This window comes from Antechinus flavipes, chromosome 3 (assembly GCF_016432865.1).
Source record: "Antechinus flavipes isolate AdamAnt ecotype Samford, QLD, Australia chromosome 3, AdamAnt_v2, whole genome shotgun sequence".
NCBI lineage: Eukaryota > Metazoa > Chordata > Mammalia > Dasyuromorphia > Dasyuridae > Antechinus > Antechinus flavipes.
Genome location: NC_067400.1, coordinates 37,142,197 through 37,162,061, shown reverse-complemented (window position 1 = coordinate 37,162,061; position 19,865 = coordinate 37,142,197). Strand labels below are relative to the sequence as shown.

The window sequence follows — 19,865 nt, the reverse complement described above, 5'->3', positions numbered from 1 at the left end:
ATATGGTGAAACCTAAGTTTTAAGAAAACTAGGGGCTAGACTGGAGTTAGAAAGACCAACCCTAGGGAAATTTGAATAGTCCAAAATAAAGTAATGAGGCACTAAACAGGTGTAGTGATGGTGTGAATATAGAAAATAAGACATATATGAAAGATATTATGAAAGAAGAAATAAAATTTGGCAATACATGAGATATGTAGAGTGTGTAAAGCTGAAGAGTTGGGGCTGACACTAAAGGTTGCAAGTGTGAACGACTGGAAAGATGGTGGTGCCCTTAATATGAATAGGGAATTTAGAAATATGAACAGGTTTGGGGAGAAATCTAATTAATTTTTGTTTTGTTTTTGCACATAATGAATTTAAGATGCCCACAGCACATGTTTAAAGTTAGTTATATATTTTTAATTGCTAGAAATCTATTTTCTTTCCTTCCACAGCCCACTCCATTGGAAAAAAAAAATTCCCTGTATCAATTTTATGCATGCTCAAACAAAATAAATTACTTTCATTGGTCATATTCCAAAAACAAAAACAAAACTTCCCTCTGGACTCTGAATCCATCACTTTTTTGTATGAGGGTAGAGAGTGTGCTTTATCATTAGACCTCTGGAAATGTGGATGGTCATACTATTGATCAGAGTTCTGATATTTTTCAAAGTTTATGGTGGTGTTATTTTTGCCTAGTTCTTCTAGTTCTGCTCACTACACTCAGAATCAATTCATACATGTATTTTCCTATCTCTTTGAAATCGTGTCCTCTTTTTTTAGAGCACAAATTCTACCACATTCATATATAATTTGTTCAATTGTTTTCTAACCAGTAGGCAATTCCTTAGTTTCCAGGTTGGTGGTTTTTTTTGGTGGGGGGGGATTGCCACTACAAAAAGAACTTCTATATTGTTGTACACAGCGGACCTTTTTCTCTGTTTGGATATATGCCTAGCAGTGGTAGAGCTGAGTCGAAGGACCATCGCTGTTTAGTAACTATATAATTCCTTTCCCAATCCCTCTTAGTTCTACTGCCTTTCCTCCATTGACTATTTCCTATTTATCTTGTACATATTTTTTGCATGTTGTCTTCCCAATTAAATTGTGACCTCAAGGGCAGTCTTTTACCTTTCTTTGTAACCCTAGTTTTTCACATAGGGCCTAATTTATAATAGGTGCTTAATAAACACATTTTTTAATTCTAATAAATGCTTTTATTTACTAATTCTAAATTGTTTGCCAGAATAGTTATATCTATTTATAGGTCTATCACCTGTGCATCAATATGCTTGTTTTTTTCACACACCCTACAAAATTGGCCAGTTTCTTTTTTTTGGTTCATCTTTGCCAATCTGATGGGTGTTAGGTACAATCTCAGAACTGTTTTAATATGCATTTCCATGTGGCTATAGGTAGATCTGTATTTCTCTCGAGAAAAGCCATTCATACCCTTAGATTTTGTTTCCGTAGGGGAATGCTCCTATTCTTACAAATTTGTATCACCAAAAGAAAATTGAAGATGCTAAAAAGCTAGAGAGATTAGGATGGGGTACACATGATGAAAATCATCTGCATAAAGACAATAATTGAATCCCAGTGCTAGTGAGGTTGCCAAGTAAAATAGCATAGAAATAAAGAGAGCCTTGGAGGGATACTTTAGTTAACATGTGTAACCTAGTTGAAGATACAGCAACAGAGTGTGAAAGAAGAGTCAGGCATGAAAACCAAGAAATATAGATTTGGGAATTATATGCATAAAGATACCAATTGTAAGTCAAAAGAGGTTTGATTTTTAATCAGAAGTAATTTCATCACTGCATTTCATCATTTAAAAGTTTTTATTAAGACTTGTATCGTATTCTTTTGTAGATTTAACAAATTAGGTCACTACTCACAAACTAAAATGGAACACATTTGACATATCTAAACATGGCAGGGCAAAACTGTACAAACATTATATATTTTATATAAACATGTTTGTAATACTGTATGGATTTACATAATAATATACAAGTCGAGTGTCTTTGGCATGGTATAGGGTACAAAGTGAATGAGGTTCAGAAAATAGAAAGAGGAAAGAGCTTTTAAAAATTTCAGAACAAAAAGGATAACTAATCATTAGGAAATAGTTTTCTGGAAAATTTCTGAAATTTTTAAAAGATGGCTGGGAAGAGTTTAAGTTGAAAGCAGGAAGATTTAAGTAGGTTCTAATCTGGTAAAAGGAGGAGAGGGAAAGATAAAAGTGTAGCGACTAAATACAATGGAACAAAGGACATGGGCCAGTGATGGAAAGAGTCCTGGACAAGAAGTCTAAGCAGGCCTGAGCGAACTGCTAGAGGAAGGCCTTTGTAAAGCCTATGGCTAAAATGACCAGTCACAAAAAGTCAAGGTTGGTTAGTAATTCCAACCATTCTACTCATCAGTGTTCTAAATCCAATGATAGGAACAAATGAATCAAATATTTTACAGAAATTGTTTTTGACGGGTTGATGCCAACTGGCTAGTGATGAAGATTAGGAGTTTCTGGATCCTGACTGATCATCATGCAAATAGACAATAAATCTTGATATTACACCTCCTCATGATATAAGGTTAGTCTTGTTTCTTTTGAAACTTTGAGTCTTATAAACGCTATTAGGTCATAAGAGGAAGAAAGCTGCAGGAGCCTTACAGATCATCCAATCTCTTAAACCTGAGGCTCCCTTAGAATCACACAGGAGCAAATAACAGTCAGGATCTCAAGTCCTTTGGCTCCAAATTCATTGCTCTACCTAGATACTACGATAACTTGAAATGAGTTGCTTCTTTAAATTACTTTGTAACAGCTTATTATGTTGAAAATTCCCTTTAGAAATCATTGATGCTTAATTTTCTAATTATAGAAATGAAATGATATTATGATACACTTACTTAACAATCATAGTTCAAAAGATTTTCCTAATTGCTCATGGTTGCTTTGTGTTCTGTGATTTATTTGGGGCAAGGCCATTTTATTTGAAAATTATACAATCTTGGTATGCCTAGACAAACTAGCAAAGTTTCTAATCAGCAATTAAAGCTTCAATGTAATCTACAACTAGCATTTTCATATTTATTTTTTATAATTCCTATTTTTATACTGTAAATAAAAAAAAAAAAAGTATTGTTGTTTCCATTCTCAAACTTCCAGTAGTTTTATATGAATAGTACTTGTAAGAATACCTCTAAGAAGATGCATCACCAAAAATAGTTCATGGTACTTCCACATTAGAATTCACTGTTCAGAAAATTCTCTTTAATACATAATGGTTTTGCTATAGAGAAAATCATACCCTCAAACTCAACAAATAAAAGATTAAAATCAACTTAAAAAAAACATTAAGTATTATGAGCATATGTTTTTTGTAACTTTATATTAACAAGACAATATCACAGCATAAATACTTTAAATATGGATTTATATAAAAATTTCTTGTTGTTTAATAAATACATTCAACACATATAGAAAATGTACAAGCTTTGAAGCTGCCATTTCCCCTCTTTAATTACCATGATGCTCTTTCTCTAGTTCCCTTACTTTTGGATTAAGAGTTGTTCAAAGAGAAAACTATGGCAGTATAAAAATTTTACATGAAATGTAAGTAAAGATGAGGCAGAATTTTAAAAATATAAAAGTTTCACACTTGTAAATTCTCAAGACTCATTCACTGGAATTGAAATTAAGAATTGGACGTGAGAAAATTTAAATCCTTTTAAGTCTAGTTTCATTTCTACATTTCAGAAATTCAGACAATTATCGGGGGTGGACATGGACATTTAATAACGGGAGAGGGAATGTATAACTAAGAGGTAAACAATGACACAGCAAATACTCTCAGATCATTTAACCTTGGCAAAAATCAGAAAAGAAGACCATAATCAACCTTTCCTTTGTCTAGAATCTCATTCTGATTTCTAAAGATCTTTGATTTTGATTGCTTTTTTATAAAAGCTATACATAATTTACATATCACCAGTGCTTTTAACTTATTAATTGCAGCAGTTCAGGTTGAACAGGTAGTCAGAAGCTACTGTGGTAGCCACATGGGAAACATTGCTTTCAAACTCTTCAGTAACTAAAAGAGAATCTTATAAAAAGGCTGATTTAAAACAGACAGATCATGTCCCTTATTGTATTTTATTATTTGACTGATAGAATGCTGAGATGATGAATGTAGGGTTTTGTAGTTTTTTCCTACTATTTTGTTGTATGATGCTTAAAAACAAAAGTATGTTTATATACCTATAATCTACTACCTAGATGATTGAAGCACATGAAGAAACTCACCAGGATTTAATGAGACATCAACAGTAGCCAAAATTGAGACCTAACGACTTAACTGGTAAACTTAAAAATTGTGAGAAGAGCTTTTCCTTAACTCACAGAGTGCAGAAGTTCCTTGTAATTTAAAAACTAATGTCTCTTTAAAAAACAAAAACTATTTCATCGTGGAGGGAGAGATACAACATGCTAAGCCAAGATCTCTTTAAGCAAGCACATCACACTGCTTGCCTCTGCTGCCAAGATTCCAGTTAGAATTCTTTTGTATTGACTTCTATAAAGCATGATCAACCACGTGCTCCTGGAATAGAAATGTGGCCAAAGAAAAAATGAGCACAGTAAAAAGTAGGTCTGCATTCAGAGGAAAAATAAAAGAAGTATGGTTTTCCAAATAATTGTAAATTAACTAAGTAAAAACTATGGATCTGAAAGCAACTGGTGGATCTTAGGCTATGTCCACAGCTTATTGTCAAATAAAATTTGACAGTTCGACTGAAAATTAGGACAATGCCAAGAGTGCCCTTTCTGACACTGATAGTGAGGGCCTCAGTTGTAGGCTCATCAGAAAGTCTGTAACTTAATTATACTTTTTAAGCCTTTTCCAATGGGTTCTTCTACTTAAACCTCACTTATTCAGTGTCAAGTACCTGATCACCAAGAAAATCATAGTTTGTGACCAAAAAGCAGTACACAAAAATACAAAGTACTAATGTGACCATTTTTAACGTGCTGTTCCCTATAACTCAGTTTCATTGGGCTGGACAAGCATGGGCATGGATGAAGCCAGGGTACCAAAAGTGATCAAAAGTTAGGTGGAATGGGCAAAGAACATGAGAAAGCACAGCAAGAAATATGGGTCAGATTTTAACATTTAGTTGCCCCGTCACTTTGGGTAAATTACTTTACTAAAGTGGGATTTAACTGTAACACTGAAATGCCAAGTCCCTGATTCTAAGAAGCCACTGGGATGCTGGGATTTTGCAACTGAAGGTGGCTAAGTAGATGCACCATATATGGTGACACCAGAAAACATGTTACCCAGGTAGAAATGCACAAAAAATGGAGTTGGTTTGTGAAACCAAGAGCCAACTGTGGTGTAGAAAAACTAGGGGCTGTGTGAGTGGCAACAATGTTGAACCAGAAGACTATGAAGTACATTTGTTTGGTTTATCATTGCTCAAAGACTTAAGAGCTTCAATTAAGTACCTTTGCAATCTCTTTTAGGAAACATTCTTCATTTTATCATCGGGTATTGTTACACTTACATAATTGTAGGGTTTTAGTATAGCTCTTGGTACTGCCTAAAGAGTCACAAACAAGTTGTGAATTTGTACTGGTGGAGAGATTTCTACACTAACAAACAACTAACTAACAACCAAAAAAAACCAAACCAAACCAAACAAAAATAAATCTTAATCTTACACTCTTCTTATTGGAGGAGTAAATTAATTCAGCCAAGGGGAATGGGACAGAAGGATATTTTTTATTTTTTTAAAGAAACTACCAAGAGAATAATTTCTTATCACCACAACTAAGAGCACTTCTATAATTGTAGATTGAGATGGAAGAGCTATCTGAATGCCTTGGGAATGAAGACTGGAAGGGAGAGTAAGTAGAAGATCTGGGTCCTCATTTTAGAAATAGTTTAATTATATATACAGGTGTGTATATGTACGTATACACACACACACACACACACACACACACACACACTCACTCTGCCTCTAACATGCCTATTCCTGTTGTACTTAAGTACTTGGATGACTTTTTCCAATAGAAATGCTGGATAAGTGAAGAATTATGTTTACTTTTGTATCTTCAAAAAGGCTGAGGCAATTAAAGTTACTAAAAGATAATAATGGCCTATTTATCTTCCCACCCCAAGCCTCCAAGCTCCTGCCTTTCTCTTCTCGATACCTAAGAGCACGGGCCATTGACAGGCTGCCCAAATTCTAGTAGAACAAAAACAACAGCAGCACATTTAAGATGTCCTCATGCTGAAAAATCTCCACTCTAACCAGAAAAAACCCTCCACCAAAATAAATAAATAAATAAATAAATCTGCTATAACCCTCAGCGGTATCATTATTAAAACCATCAATTTTATAATCTCTAATAAAAGATGAATTTATTATTTTACACCAACACTCTGTAGATTAAGGTAAAAACAATCAAGCTGTCTCATGGATTGTAAGGTGACTTAGAAGTTCCCTCTCATTCCCAAACCTCATTAAGCAGTCATTACATTTATGAGGTAAGTCAGCTGCATGTCTGAAATCTAGGTGAGTTTTAAGATCTTCAATCTGTCCTGTGGAATATTCACAGTACTGGCATAAATAAATCCCCTCAGACAAATGTGAATTTAAATGTTTACAGTATTCTAACATGCTCGAGAAGCCCTTCCCACAGTCATCACAAACATGGGGGAAAATTTTTGTGTGCTCGATGGCCACGTGTCTGTTCACATTTGTGTGCAGTCTACTTCGAAAACCACACACCTGACAGACGAAGAAGTTCTTGCACTTGTCAAAGGTGATCCTGCCGAGCAGGCTGTAGTGGCCGTGCTCGCCGGCACCGCTCTCCTTGTCGCTCAGCTCCATCAGTCGGCAGGCATGCTCGTTGACGACGTGGCTGTGCAGGTCCTCGGGATCGTTGGTCTCGTGCTCACAGAACTGGCACAGGTACTGCTCGTCACAGCTGTGCTCCTGGAAGTGCAGATAGAGCTCGCTGCTGGAGGAGAACTGCAGGTCACACTGCTCGCACCAGTACAGGTGGTCGCTGAAATGGGCGTCGGCAATGTGCTGGCTCAGGCTCTCCAAGAGCACCGTTCTGTAATCACAGTATTTGCACAGGTAGGGGTCCTCCTCGTGCAGTTTGGAGTGCTCAAGCAGGAGCATGTTGGTCGAGAAGGATTCTTTGCAGACTCTGCAGACATTGGCGGCGTCGGCGCGCTTGTGCTTGAGGACCACGTGCTGCTTTAAGTCCGAAAAGTACTTGCTGTTGAACTCACACAGCTCACACTTGTAGAGACCGCTGCTGTTTGCTCTCAGTAAGGGCCACTTCTGCTGAGCAGTGACATTCAAAGCCTGGCTCTTGTCCAGCATTCTACACAGCTTAGCGGGGGGTTCCTCTTCCACTTGGTCCTGGAGGCTCTCAGAGGACAGGTTTTCAGTCTCGACATCATAATCCTCGGAGACGGCGTGCACCTCGGCAGCGATGGGCACATCTTCAGCGGTGCGCACCTCGATGGGGCTCTCCTCACGAAGCTGCTGGCGAACCGACTCTGGGGAGTCGCATTCCTCACAGATTTCAATATCAGCAGATTTCTCTAAAAGAAAAAGATAAAACAGTGAGAAAAATATATCGAATTACCTGGAAAATACAAAAAACGCTGACTTTTCCCAACCTGCAGAAAAGGCAGCATGATCTAGGATCCTGAGCACAGGACTGGGAACCAAGTGGGTTGGATTTCTGCTCCTTGCTTTAATACCTTCGGTAAACTGAGGCAAGTCATTTGATGTCTCTGGATCAGAATCTTCATCTGGACAGAGGAAATGGAGTTTACATCAGAACAATGTTCAATGATTAATTTTCTTACAAAGAATTTAAATCATTAAAGTAGACACGTTATGAAAATTCATTGATGGACATGAATGGAGATTCCTATTTTCTCCTTCTTTATTCCTCTCTCCCCTACTCCCCAAATAGGCTTTGATCTCCACTACTTAAAATATACACTATACAGGAATGCTGTGTCCAATCCAAGAGCTTGGGGCATATATTTGCTCTCTAGCTCCCAGATTTTGAGGCTGGAATAAGTTAGAGCCATTCAGATTAGGGCAGCAGGACATAATGAATGTGAAACAAGCAGGGTGAGGAAAGCTTGCCTCACACTCTCTGGATGTGTGGCCTCAAGCAAGTTGATGAACCTTTCAGAGCTCCCAGCAAGCTCTCCACAATTCCACATTGCAATAAAGTGGCAAACTTGTATAAGTGGAGTGAATTCCCTTACTAGGTTCTGTGACCAGAGCCAAATCCCTCAATCTCAGTGACCCTCAATTTCCTCATGTGTAAAATGGGAGTGCGATGGACTAGATCTCTCAATTTCCTTCCTCATCTAAAGATCTCCAGATGCAGGAACAGAGATGGGAGGCTGTAGTCCAGAAGTGTTCTTTTCTGCTGAAATTTCAACAGTGAACAGTAAGATTTGGGAAGCAGAAATCAAAAGGTACAACTCAAGACCACCAAGGCCATGCCCTGAGAGGACTCTTGTGCTTTTTATTCTCACTGCTCCTTCAAACTAACTATATGAAGCAAGAAGTAAGAGGGACGGGTGGATGAGAACAAGAGGAGGGTGAGTAATTTACCAAGACCCATGGTCACTCTCTGGGCCTTTGCCACTTAGTCATGGGATAACAGTCGATCAAGAGATCAGGTGAGATTTTTATGTACATATTAAAAAACAATTTTAAACATTTCAATCCATTTGAATGATTTCAATCAATAATCTCATTCACATTTTCAAGTAGAGTGAGAAAAAGAAATAGTTACACGGACTTTAAATAAATATATTTCAATTAAAATACACTTCAAATATTTACCTTTGTTCTCAAAATATTTTAAATCTGGTTGTCTCATAGAACAGACACTGTAACAATGATCAGAGAAAATTCCATTGAATCCATCTGCAATTTTGGTTATTCCAGTAGAATCTGATACAAACAAAGATGACGTATCCATGTTACATCCATGCCAAATAATTTGTACTTCAAAAAGGCATTACTGTTTTCCTTAGATATTTGTTCAGCTCACCAACTCTAGTATTTTTAATCAAAGTTTCACACATGGGATTAGAATTAAAAAAATTCATAGCAAAATATCTTTAAAAATACACTTCCCTTTTAGTTGGAACTAAAGCCCTAATTAGAGAAGGCTTAGCTACTACATAAGGAACTGAATTCACCACAAAGAAGACCTAAGTCCTTCAGAGCTTCCTTAAGCCCTTCACTTACACTGGTAAGGGTTAGGCTAAGGATCAGTCCCTGGGGATGGAAAGCTCTTTGAGGTCTCTCAATTCTGGCCTGAGTACTTAGGTGGTATGGAAACAATAGGAGGACAGGCATTGCTCTGGGAAATGTTAAAGAACATTTAAGGTCCAACCAATAAGTCTGAGCCTATCACAAACACCAAATGCGAAGAACAAATTCCATACCAAAGAGACCAAGTCACCCCGGTCATTATGTCACTCCTTGCTTATGCAGTACAGGACAAATTAAACCACTGGCCAAAATTACACAATCAACAAAGAGTTTAGCTTTTTAAAATAACTGACAAAGGAGTGTGTTAACTCTTAGAATGCAATAAAAGTATTTGGCTTGTAAAATATCTTCTACTGATAGAGATAAGAAACACTGATCTGCAAAAAATATACACACACATCATAATATATACATGGACATATGTGAAATAGGTGAAGAATATATTGTTGGAATTAGACTATAAACATTCAGAAGAAATAATATAAGTCATCACCTTTCATTTCAACTTTTATCTGATGATTTTTTTTTAACAGAGTCCAGGATTACACAGAAAAACTGTATTAATCCATAAATAAATTTAAAATAAAGAAATTCCATATTGACCTGAATAACGAGAAGGGTGAAGAGTCTTCCTTTTCCTTTTTTTAGGATGTTCATTCATATCTTTTCAATCTAAAAGTAAATGAAAATAATTTATTTAAAACAGGGAATTTGGTGGAAAAAAGCTAATGTTGAAACCAAGATTCTTTGGTACCATGCAATTAAAAAAAAAAGGAAACAAGAAAATTAGAAACTGTGGGCCAACTGATAACCTACTTCATAAAAGAAGTACATTAAATCTATTTATATTTTGTATTTATTTTTTAAGTATTAAATTAGGATATTGGTTGCAGTTTTATTTTTTAGTTTTAGTTGAAAACCCTCAGTCTCTTTTTCTCTATATATAATACATTAAAACTACTTCTGACAACTACAAATTATTATATCAAGCTGTTTTTCTATTATAAAGACTGATTTTAATTCATTAAAACCCTCAAATTCAAAAATTATAAACACGCTAAAAAACCAACGAAGTCTATGATGCAACATTAGTTACTATACAGAAAATTCCACAGATACAGTTCTACAATCTGGAATTTTTACTATAGACTCCAAACATTTCCCTCAAAATGACTAGAGCCAATCTGCAATCATTCCTGGTTCCCAGAACTAGAGTGAATACAAAGTTGTTCTAGAGAAAATTCCTTTGCTCAACTATGAAGTCATATTCAACATTCTACTGGTGATCCAGGCAGTCCAAGTGAAAACCACTCAAAGTTGGGACTACCAATATGAAAACATCACATTCCCCAAAACCGCTGTAAATATGAAGACTCCCTTTCCAACTAACTTACTTGATGTAATTCTTAATAATGGAATCTGGAAGAACAACAAAGGAATGCTATGTTACAATACTTCCACAAGTAGGGAAAATACCTGTAAATAAAACACAACAACAAAAAGGTCAGGCAATCATAAGACCCCCCAAAATGGCCAGAATATATTAATCTGTAGCAAAAACAAAGAGAAGTTTCTAAGGCATGAGAATACCTCCAGAATTCCAAAACAAGTACCCTAAAACACCAGAAAGACTGGAAGGAAAATCAAACCAGTTAAATTTTTATGTGAGAATTTAGTAGAGGTTGTCTAGACTTGTGAGCAGCATGGTGTGTGGTGGAGAGAGTGCTGACCCTAGGATTTAGGGATACCTGGTTTTGAGCCATGCTTCAGACCTTTACTACAGGTGTGAGCCAAGCTAGGCAAGTCACATGACTTCTCCAGGTCTCAAGTTCCTCATCTATAAAGGGAGGGAGTTGTCAAACTAAATGACCTCCAAGGTCCCTTCCAGTGTGAAATCTAGGAACCCGTGATCAGAATCAGACTTCTATTTGCTCTCATTTACCTTTTATTGCTTTCCAATGAACTCATCTCTCTTTTAATATACCCAACCTTTTGAGACACTGTGAAGGGATAGAGTTTAGGCCATATATATGTAAGAAGCATCAGAAGAAGAAACTAAAGGCAGAGGGATCACTATCCTTCTGAATTCAAAGCTCATTCCACTACAGATGGTTAGATAAACCATCACTGGAGTGACTTCTAAAGCAGAGACAGAATTTGACCACTGTAATGTTCTTCTCTAAAATATACTGTTCTCTGGGAGCAGGTTTCTCGGAGGGCTTCTTGGGGCAGCTAGTAATCACCACAAGTACAGCCAGGAGTTAAAGTCCAAATCCTTTATTTTTCCTTCAAAGTCTTGTCTCTCTTCCTGGGCCTAGTTAGCTTTCTTAGAGGCCTATCTCTCTCCTTGGTTTGGAGAGTTCCTGCCGCTAGTTCTTTGCCTCTGCCAGCTTCTGCCTCTAGCTCCCTCCGAATCCAAAGGCTGTGCTTCAGTCTCCAGCCAGCACAAAGGTAGAAGATGGAATGAACCTGCCTCCTCCTCCGAGAGCTTCTAGTGGGCTTCTGTGTCTGGCCCTGAGAGCTTCTTGCTGTACACTGAGAACACACTAATCATTGTATCACTAGGAAACCATTATTTGTTGTAGAATTAAATCAATACTAAACTAGATTTAATCATTGTCTCCTCAATTCCACTTAGTACCTTGTTTCAAGTTATGGCCCATAACTCTCTTCCTGTAGGATCAGATCAATCATATGGAACCATGCTAAATTAGATAATTATTGTCTCTATCAATCCCACTGTCTTAGCACCTTGTAAGAATCCTAAACAGACCACATGTAGAAAACAACCTTAAATTTTGGTGAAATGGATTATCATTCACAATCCATCAGAGCAAGAAACCAGGCTTCTCATTTTTGGACTGGACTAAATCCATATTTTGTCCCTGTTGTACTACACAAGACAAGTGGGCATTATTCTTTCATGGTTTAAAACGATCAGCTACATTACTTATAACTTAAACTACATATTTTCTCATATGATTTTGAAGTTAGGGATGATTTTTCACATCATTTTGAATCTCCTGATTCACCCAAGCAGCCCATAATTAATAAAAGCTTATTCAACTGAGTGAATAGGCCACATGACCATTCTTATAAAAAAGGTTTTCTATTTAGGACTGAAATACACGTGCATAATAAAATATTTAAACCAACTCAAAAAAACTTTTGTCAAACCCCTACAATATATGAGGAATTGGGGATATAAAAACCAAGATTTAAAATAGTCCCTACCTCAAAGAGTTTACACATTTTGCTGAATGAGAAAGACTAAAACATTTAAACTGAAAAAATCAACAAATGTGATTTGAGAAAGGCAATCAGGGAAGATTTCACTAGGAAGGTAACATCTGAATCAAACCCTAGAATCATGAAGAAAACTAAAGATTCTAAGGAATGAATGTATTCTAAAAGGCAGAAGTGAGGGAAGATGATATTCTAAGTGTTCAGGAGAGCCTGTGCAAAGGCAAAGCAGGAAAGGGAATGTTGAGTTTGGGGAGAAAAGCAGAGAGAACTTATAGGAATGAATTTGAAATAATTAGTTTGGAAAGGCAACAAAAGGCCAATGAAGATTCTTAGGAGGATTATGTATGAATGGCAGATTTGAGAAAGAAAAGAATGGAAGTTGGGGGGGGAGGGGTGATGAATCCACAGGCTACTCTGGAAGTCCAGGTGAACAGTGAGGACAAACAGAAGTGAAGTGGAGGCTATGCAGATTGGGAGAAGGAGGTGGATTTAAGACATGTTAGAAATGGAATTGATGAGGAAGAGAAGTAGGGAGAGGGAAAGAGAAGAGGGGTAAGGAGACGGAGAAAAATGAGGCAAAGAACAAACGTGAGAAAGACACACAGACTCTTATCACAATGCTTAGTGGTGTATCCCTTCCTAGTGACCAAAAACTTGATCCAAGATCCCACTTATTCTTTGTTTAATTGTCAGTCACATCTGACTCCTGATGACCCCATTTAGGATTTTCCTGACAGAAATTATGGAGTGCTTTGCCATTTCCTTCTTTGGCTCATTTGACAGATAACGAAACTAAGGCAAACAGGGTTAAGTGAGTTGCCTAATAGCGCACGGCTAGGAAGGGTATAAGACTGGATTTGAACTCAGGTCTTTCTGACTCCAACACCAGTGTGCTGTCTGCACACTGCGCCACCTAGCTGTTACTTCAATGTAGTGAAGGATTTTACCATCCATGATTAGGGCTTTCCAAATCAAACCCTTACCCACATCATGTGACCTCTGACTCATCTAACTTCTTAATTCTAAAACAAGCAACATTTATTACAAGTACCTACTCTGTGCAAGCCCCAGGGCTCCTGTTGTCAAACTATTTGGATATTTTATAGCTATTTAACTTGTTTGCTTCTTCCAACTAAAGTGTGAGCACTTGCTACAAAGATACTACTCAGACTCCCACACAGGGCCGGCACATTTCAGGCACAAGCTTCATGAAGCTGCCAAAGTATCACTACCATAACGCTCCATGCGTGGCATTTCTCCAGCTCAATAAGCTCCAGCAACTCCTTATTGCTTCTAGGACTAAATCTAAACTTTTTGGCATTTTAAGCTTTTTACAACCTACTTTTAACCTTTCCAGCCTTTTATTTTTTTATTATGTCTTTGAATATTCTTTGGCTCAGCCAAATTAAACATTTTCTTGTTGCACTAATAACACTGTCAGGTCCCATCTCCAAGCTTTTGCCCAGACCTCTCTCTATTCCTACAATATATTCTCTCTTCCTGACTGCTCAGGCTGCTGCTAGTGCTTTACTAATGTTCTCACATTACCTCAGATTTTGTCTACATTTTATATGTACATCAATGTTGGCTCATCAATAGAATGAATTTAGGTTTCTAGCGGTCAGACTTATTTTTGTCTTGGTATAACAACAACAGCATTTACAGTTATTCCTTCCACATCAAGGCAGTTAGAGGAATGACAAACACCTCCCTCTCCCAATCTAAAAAATTTTCCGTGAAAAATGTTGGCCTTCTCTCCATATGAGAAGAAATCTGAACTATTATGGTATTAAAAAGATAAAATATGTTATACTATGTATATATTTTATGTACTTCTGAGTTTTTAAACTTTTTGTGTGTCATCTGCAGCTTCCATCAAGCCCCCTAAAAATTCCCATTTAATTTCTTATGCCAACCCATAATATATCAAAGTCTCCACATGGAAGGGATGAGAGTATATAACACTCAGTGTTATTTACCTTTTTTACTTAATACAGTGCTTGGCACAAAGGTACTTTGTGCTTCGGTTTGGAGTCAAAACCCTGAGTTAGTCATTACCTCAGGCAAATAACACCTTAGGAGGACACAATTTCCTTGATCTCCAAGGACAGGGAGGCCCTTTCTGGCTTCATGTAGGGGGCAAAGTGCCAAAGTCACAGAAAAGATTCGGATTCAGGGAAGCTGGGAGCAAATCTCAGTAATAACTTTATATAATGGAGGCAAGTTACAACCTGTGAGTACTAAGACTTTCTCTTTAAGATGTGGATAATGGCATTTGTACCACTTGTCCCATAAAGTATTGCAAAGAAACAGTTCCCTAAAACTTAAAATATTATAGATGTGGATTTAAAAAAACACACACACACAAAACAAAATATTGTATACTTACTCTTTCCCAAGATTATTTTTAAAAAAGGGAAACTTGGCATTTCGTGCCAGGAGGACATCTGATGGCAGGTGACCCAATTAATTGTCAATAAAGAGCTGATCTCAAAATCTATAATTGCTTCCAGCCAAGCTCCATTCTCTGCCAAGGAGACCACTAGGGCTTGCTCTCTGAATGCTCCTCCAGGTGCTGTTGCCCTCATTGAGAGCAGAGCTCTTTTTTCCCTATTTGTATCCATAATGTAAGTGCTTGATACTTTTTCATTCATTGATTCATTCTCCTCGGTCATTTATTAGATATTTCCAACAATATAGTCAATATTCATAAATATAAACTCTTGTTGTATCACTATGGTAAGGAGCATCCACCAGTAAAGGTCAGCCTCTCAGCCTAAGAAATGTCCTGCTCTAGCCCAGTTGGTGGGGAGTATGTCTGCCTTCAACACACCTCAAAAAAGAAAGATCTTTCTTGGCAGAGACCGAAGGTACCATTTTCCTGACAGGTATTTTTAGTTCAGCTGGCTGAGGGAGTGATGGCCTGTCAGAATAAGCAATGAAAATACTGCCCACATAAGTCAGTGTGACAATATCTGAATGGATCCCATACAGAGTGGAACAAGGAGGAAGGAGAAAGGACTGGATTAAGAGGCAACACGATCACCAAGAACTGGGTCAGAGGCAAGTTTTCTTTCCAGATCTGTCCCTTTGTACTAGAGGACAAATCAATGAAGCAACCAGAAGCCAAGGCAAACAAGAGGAAGTAGGGCAGAAGCTCCATCCAACCAAGATCCTAAATCCTAGAGGCAGAAGGCTCCATGGAGATCATTTAGGTCAAACAGCTCTTATTCCAAATGAGCACACTAAGGCTCAGAAAGGCTAAGTAGCTTGCCCTTTCTAGTTACTTAACCCCAAATTGGCATCGATAACTGGGTACTGGGCATTTATTTACAATATCCTGTAAGTGTCTCAAAGTGAAAATCTTCCAGACAGGAATTCTTACCTTCCTCAAAAAACTTGGCTTTCTCAAAACCTTACTATTTTTGTTGAAGGGAATAACACTCTCACAGCACCCAGGATGACAACCTTGACTATTCCAAATCCTCCCACCCTATAGCCTAAGGTCTGTCTCAGAGTTATCACTCAACATTGTTCCTCTCCTCTCACTCAAGAGTTTGCCTTTAGGAACCCCAAATTTCCCAGGCTTTTTGCTAACCTTCTCTTCTTGGTGATTTGTCCAAGAAGGGGAAGGAAACATGCATGTATTACACACCTATTATGTGTCAGGCCCCTTTCAAATGTGATCTTATTCGATCCTCACAACAACCCTGACAGGTATATGCTACTTTTGTTACTCTTATTTTACAGTTGAGGAAACTGAGGCAGACAGACGTCAAATCACTAGATCAGACAGCTGGTGTCTGAAGGAAAGGGATTCTGCCCAAAGTGGTATTGTATCCTTCCCTCCCTGGGAGGCCCACGAAGGGGAGCTACTTACAATGGCCTTCTGATGGGCCTCCTGGTCTCCCCTCTCCTCACTCTAATCCATCTGCCACGCAGCTGTCAAAGTGATCTTCCTAATGTGCATTCCATAAAATCAAACTGTTAACCTCTGATGGCTCCCTAGTACTTCCAGAATAAAATATCGACTTTTTTCTGTTTGGCATTTATAACCCTAAGTGACCCCGGCCACATTCTGTGATCCAGCGAGCCCGGCCTAGGAACATCTCCTGCCTCCATGCCTTCGCACCAGCAGTTCCTCATGCCAGGAACGACCTCCTTTCCTCCACCTCCTCGAGTCTCCCTCTGAGACCGCTGGCCAGGCAGCTCAGGGCAAAGGCCTTTGGCGCCCGCTCTCCCGGCGCCTTCCCTCACGATCACTTTGCAGTTACACTGTATCTCTATCTAAGTTACTTATTCTATGTTGTTACTAGCGAGCCACGGCCCCATTGAGGCTCAGGTTCCTCAAGGCAAGGCCTGGGCTTCTCTTTGCATCCCCGACCCAAGCACCGTAGGAACGGCTTCCAGACAATCCTCTAGTCCCAAGCTCCCCCCTCCCACCCGGGAGGGGCAGAGCCAGAGCCAGGCCTGGGGCTCAGCCTGAGTAATTCCCACCTGGAGGGAATGATGGGGAGGTCGCGGATGACGACGATGATGGTTATTAAGGGCGAACGTCAGGCCACATTAACACGAGGTCTCCAGGTGTGCCAGCGCCCTAGCGATGCAGAGGCGCCTCGAAAGCCTGGTGGGCGGGGGGATCCTCCGATCTGTTACTACAGCCCGCAGCTTGCAGCGCTTTGCAGGGATCCTACCCTGGGCGCCACGACCATCCAGGGGAAGAGGTGCGGGCATTATCGTGCCCGTGCTACAGTTAAGGAAACTGAAACTGGGGGCGGGTGACTGACTTGCCCAAGATCACACTGCTAGAGAGTGTCGGAGGCAAGTGTTAAATGTGTACCCCATTTTACTGGCGAGGAAAGCCAGGCACAGGGCGGTTCGGAGCCTGATTGGGGGTTACTGAAAAACTGGAGCTGGACTTGGATTCAGGCCCGACGCTCTCAGCCACTCACCGCCGCCTCCAAGGGGCTAAGTTTGCCCATCTGTACAATGGGCGCGGGGGTTCTGCACGCCCACTCCGCGGATGGGGCCATTGAGGCCCCACAGGGAGGGCTCGCGTGGAGTGGCGTGGCGCAGAAAGGCTCTGCCCGCCCTCTCCGCCCCGTCCCGGACACGCCGGGAGGAGGCCACGCGCCGAGCCCGCCCGCCGGCCGCGGGGAGGGCGTCACGCCACGCCGTCCGCCCGCCCGCGCAGGCCCCGGCCCGCCCCGGCCCTCGCCCCGGGCTCTGCCCTCACAGGCCCCGGCCCGCCCCGGCCCCGCGTCCTCCCCCGTCCTCCCCCGCCCGACCCCGCCGCGGCCCGCACTTACCGCCTAGCTCCGCGCCTGCGCCGTGCGCCTCCGGAGACGGAGCGGGGGAGGGGCGGCGGGGCGCGAGGTGGTCGCGCGGCGGTCGCACGCACACCCGGCCAGGGAGCGACCACCAGCCTCCAGCCCCGGCGCAGGCGGCGGCCGCCGCGCGCCCCCTGCCGGTCCCGCCGCGCAGCCGCACCGCCCGCGCTCCGCCTCCGACGGGGGAGGGGCCGAGCAGCCCTCCCGCGCGCCGGCCCCCAGCCACGTGGGACCGCACCCGGCCGGACACCTCCCCCTCCACCCGCTTGCGGGCGCCCGCGCCCTGAGGCCGTGCCCCGCCCCCAGGGGCTGAGCCCATTACCTGACTCTGGGGGCGGAGTCTAAGACCCTCGGGATTTGGACTAACTGATCTTGGTGGGCAGGCGGAGGGACGGGTGCTCAAAAAAGATGGATGTTGTAGGGATCCTTGGTCAAGTATGGGTTGGGCTGGAGGAGGTGGCTATGTGATGCAGGGGATAGAATGCGGGTCTCGGAGTCGGGAAAGCTGAGCACTAACCACTGAGCTCCATCCTAGCTATGTGACTCTAGGCAAGTCACTTAACGCCACTAGGGCTCGGTTTCCTCCTCTGCAAAATGAGAATGAGTCTGTTGCCCACTTTTCAAGGTAATTGTGAGCATCATATATGAAAAGCTTCTTGTGACTATGAATACTCGCTGTTATCATTATAAGTGACTTCTCCTAGTGTGGAAAGTAGTAGGTAGTACCTAGCAGTAGCTACTGTGGCCCAATGAGTAAGAGGCGGGGCTTGAAGACTGGAAGTCGGGCATTCAAATTCAGCCAGAGACATTGTGGCCTTGAGCAAGTCTCTCAATCTCTGCCTCTTTCCCCAACTTGTAAATGGAGCTTATAATAGTATCTCCCTCTCTAGTTTACCATATGTATCAAATAAGAAATTTGTAAAGCGCTTGGCACCTAAGTGGGTCTTTATAAAAGCTAGCTATTAGTCATAGTAGGCGTAGAAACAAGTCTTTCTGACTCCTAATGGAGGCTGTCTCCTAAATAGATAGGTCGGCTGCTTTGCAGTCTGAAAATGCTACAGAAACACGAGCTGTCAATAATTAACATTAGTAGTATCTACTTCTGAGATTCATTATTCATTGCATTACACAGCTACCTCCTCTAGCCCAACTTATGCTTGAACGAGAATCTCCTATGACTTTCCGGAGAACTGGTCATCCAGCTTTTTCTTGAAGCTGTGCAGTAAAGGGGAACTCTCCATCTCCCCTGTAAATGGCATTTAGGAGGTTAATCTATTTATTTATTTTTATTATTTTCAGTGTTAATCTAAAGATTAGAAAAAAATCTAAAGATTTTCTGGACTTCAAGCTGAATTTGCCTCTAGAACTTTAATCAGTGAATCAACAAGAATTTATTAAGTGCCTTTTATTTGCCACTCATTCTAAGAGAATGTAAATAACTGTATATACTACATATATATGTATTTTTATATATACATATATTTATGAGTTTGAAGTAACTTTACATTTTGATTTCTAAATTAAGTATATTTTTGACGGGTGGGAAGATTTCTTCTGGACTTCTATGGAGTAGAACCTATAATTTCTATTATAGTTCTACATGAGACCCTTTCAAATATTTGAAAGCTGATCTCCTGATGCAATCTGTCCTTCAGGCTAATCATCTAGTTTCTTCCTTCTATTATTGTTGTCTTATGACATGATTTCTAATCTACTTCATATTATAGCAGCACTCCTCTGGACAAATGTAAACTGTCAGCCTTTTTTTTTTTTTAATTGGAGAATCTATAATCTCATTGGTATAGGAACAGTCTACTATGGTTTAGGAACATACCCTCAACCAAAGGAAATCATTTGCTCTCTAATTTATAGTTTTGTAGTTGGTTAGAGCATTGCAAAGTTAAGACACAAGCTACATTCATTAGAGGAAGGACTTCAAACTAGGTTTTTCTGACTTGTAAA

The 19,865-nt window shown here is 40.2% G+C and overlaps 1 protein-coding gene across 3 annotated transcripts; it reads right to left on the bottom strand.

Annotated features, from left to right (window-relative positions):
- Positions 1-1,807: 1,807 nt before the first annotated feature.
- On the bottom strand, positions 1,808-17,998 carry ZNF639 (zinc finger protein 639). 3 transcript variants are annotated; one of them, XM_051983206.1, is made up of 6 exons: positions 17,883-17,998; positions 10,722-10,803; positions 9,931-9,999; positions 8,890-9,000; positions 7,779-7,829; positions 1,808-7,616 (listed from the first exon to the last, which is right to left on the bottom strand). In XM_051983206.1, exons 3-6 carry the CDS (start codon positions 9,986-9,988, stop codon positions 6,460-6,462), a joined length of 1,377 nt encoding a protein of 458 aa, XP_051839166.1. In that variant the 5' UTR covers positions 9,989-9,999; positions 10,722-10,803; positions 17,883-17,998; the 3' UTR covers positions 1,808-6,459. The 3 variants fall into 3 exon arrangements, with proteins under 3 accessions (XP_051839166.1, XP_051839164.1, XP_051839165.1); XM_051983204.1 differs by having other exon boundaries at positions 7,695-7,829; positions 17,883-17,997; XM_051983205.1 differs by lacking the exon at positions 17,883-17,998 and adding an exon at positions 17,071-17,204 and having other exon boundaries at positions 7,695-7,829.
- Between the last annotated feature and the right edge of the window lie 1,867 nt (positions 17,999-19,865).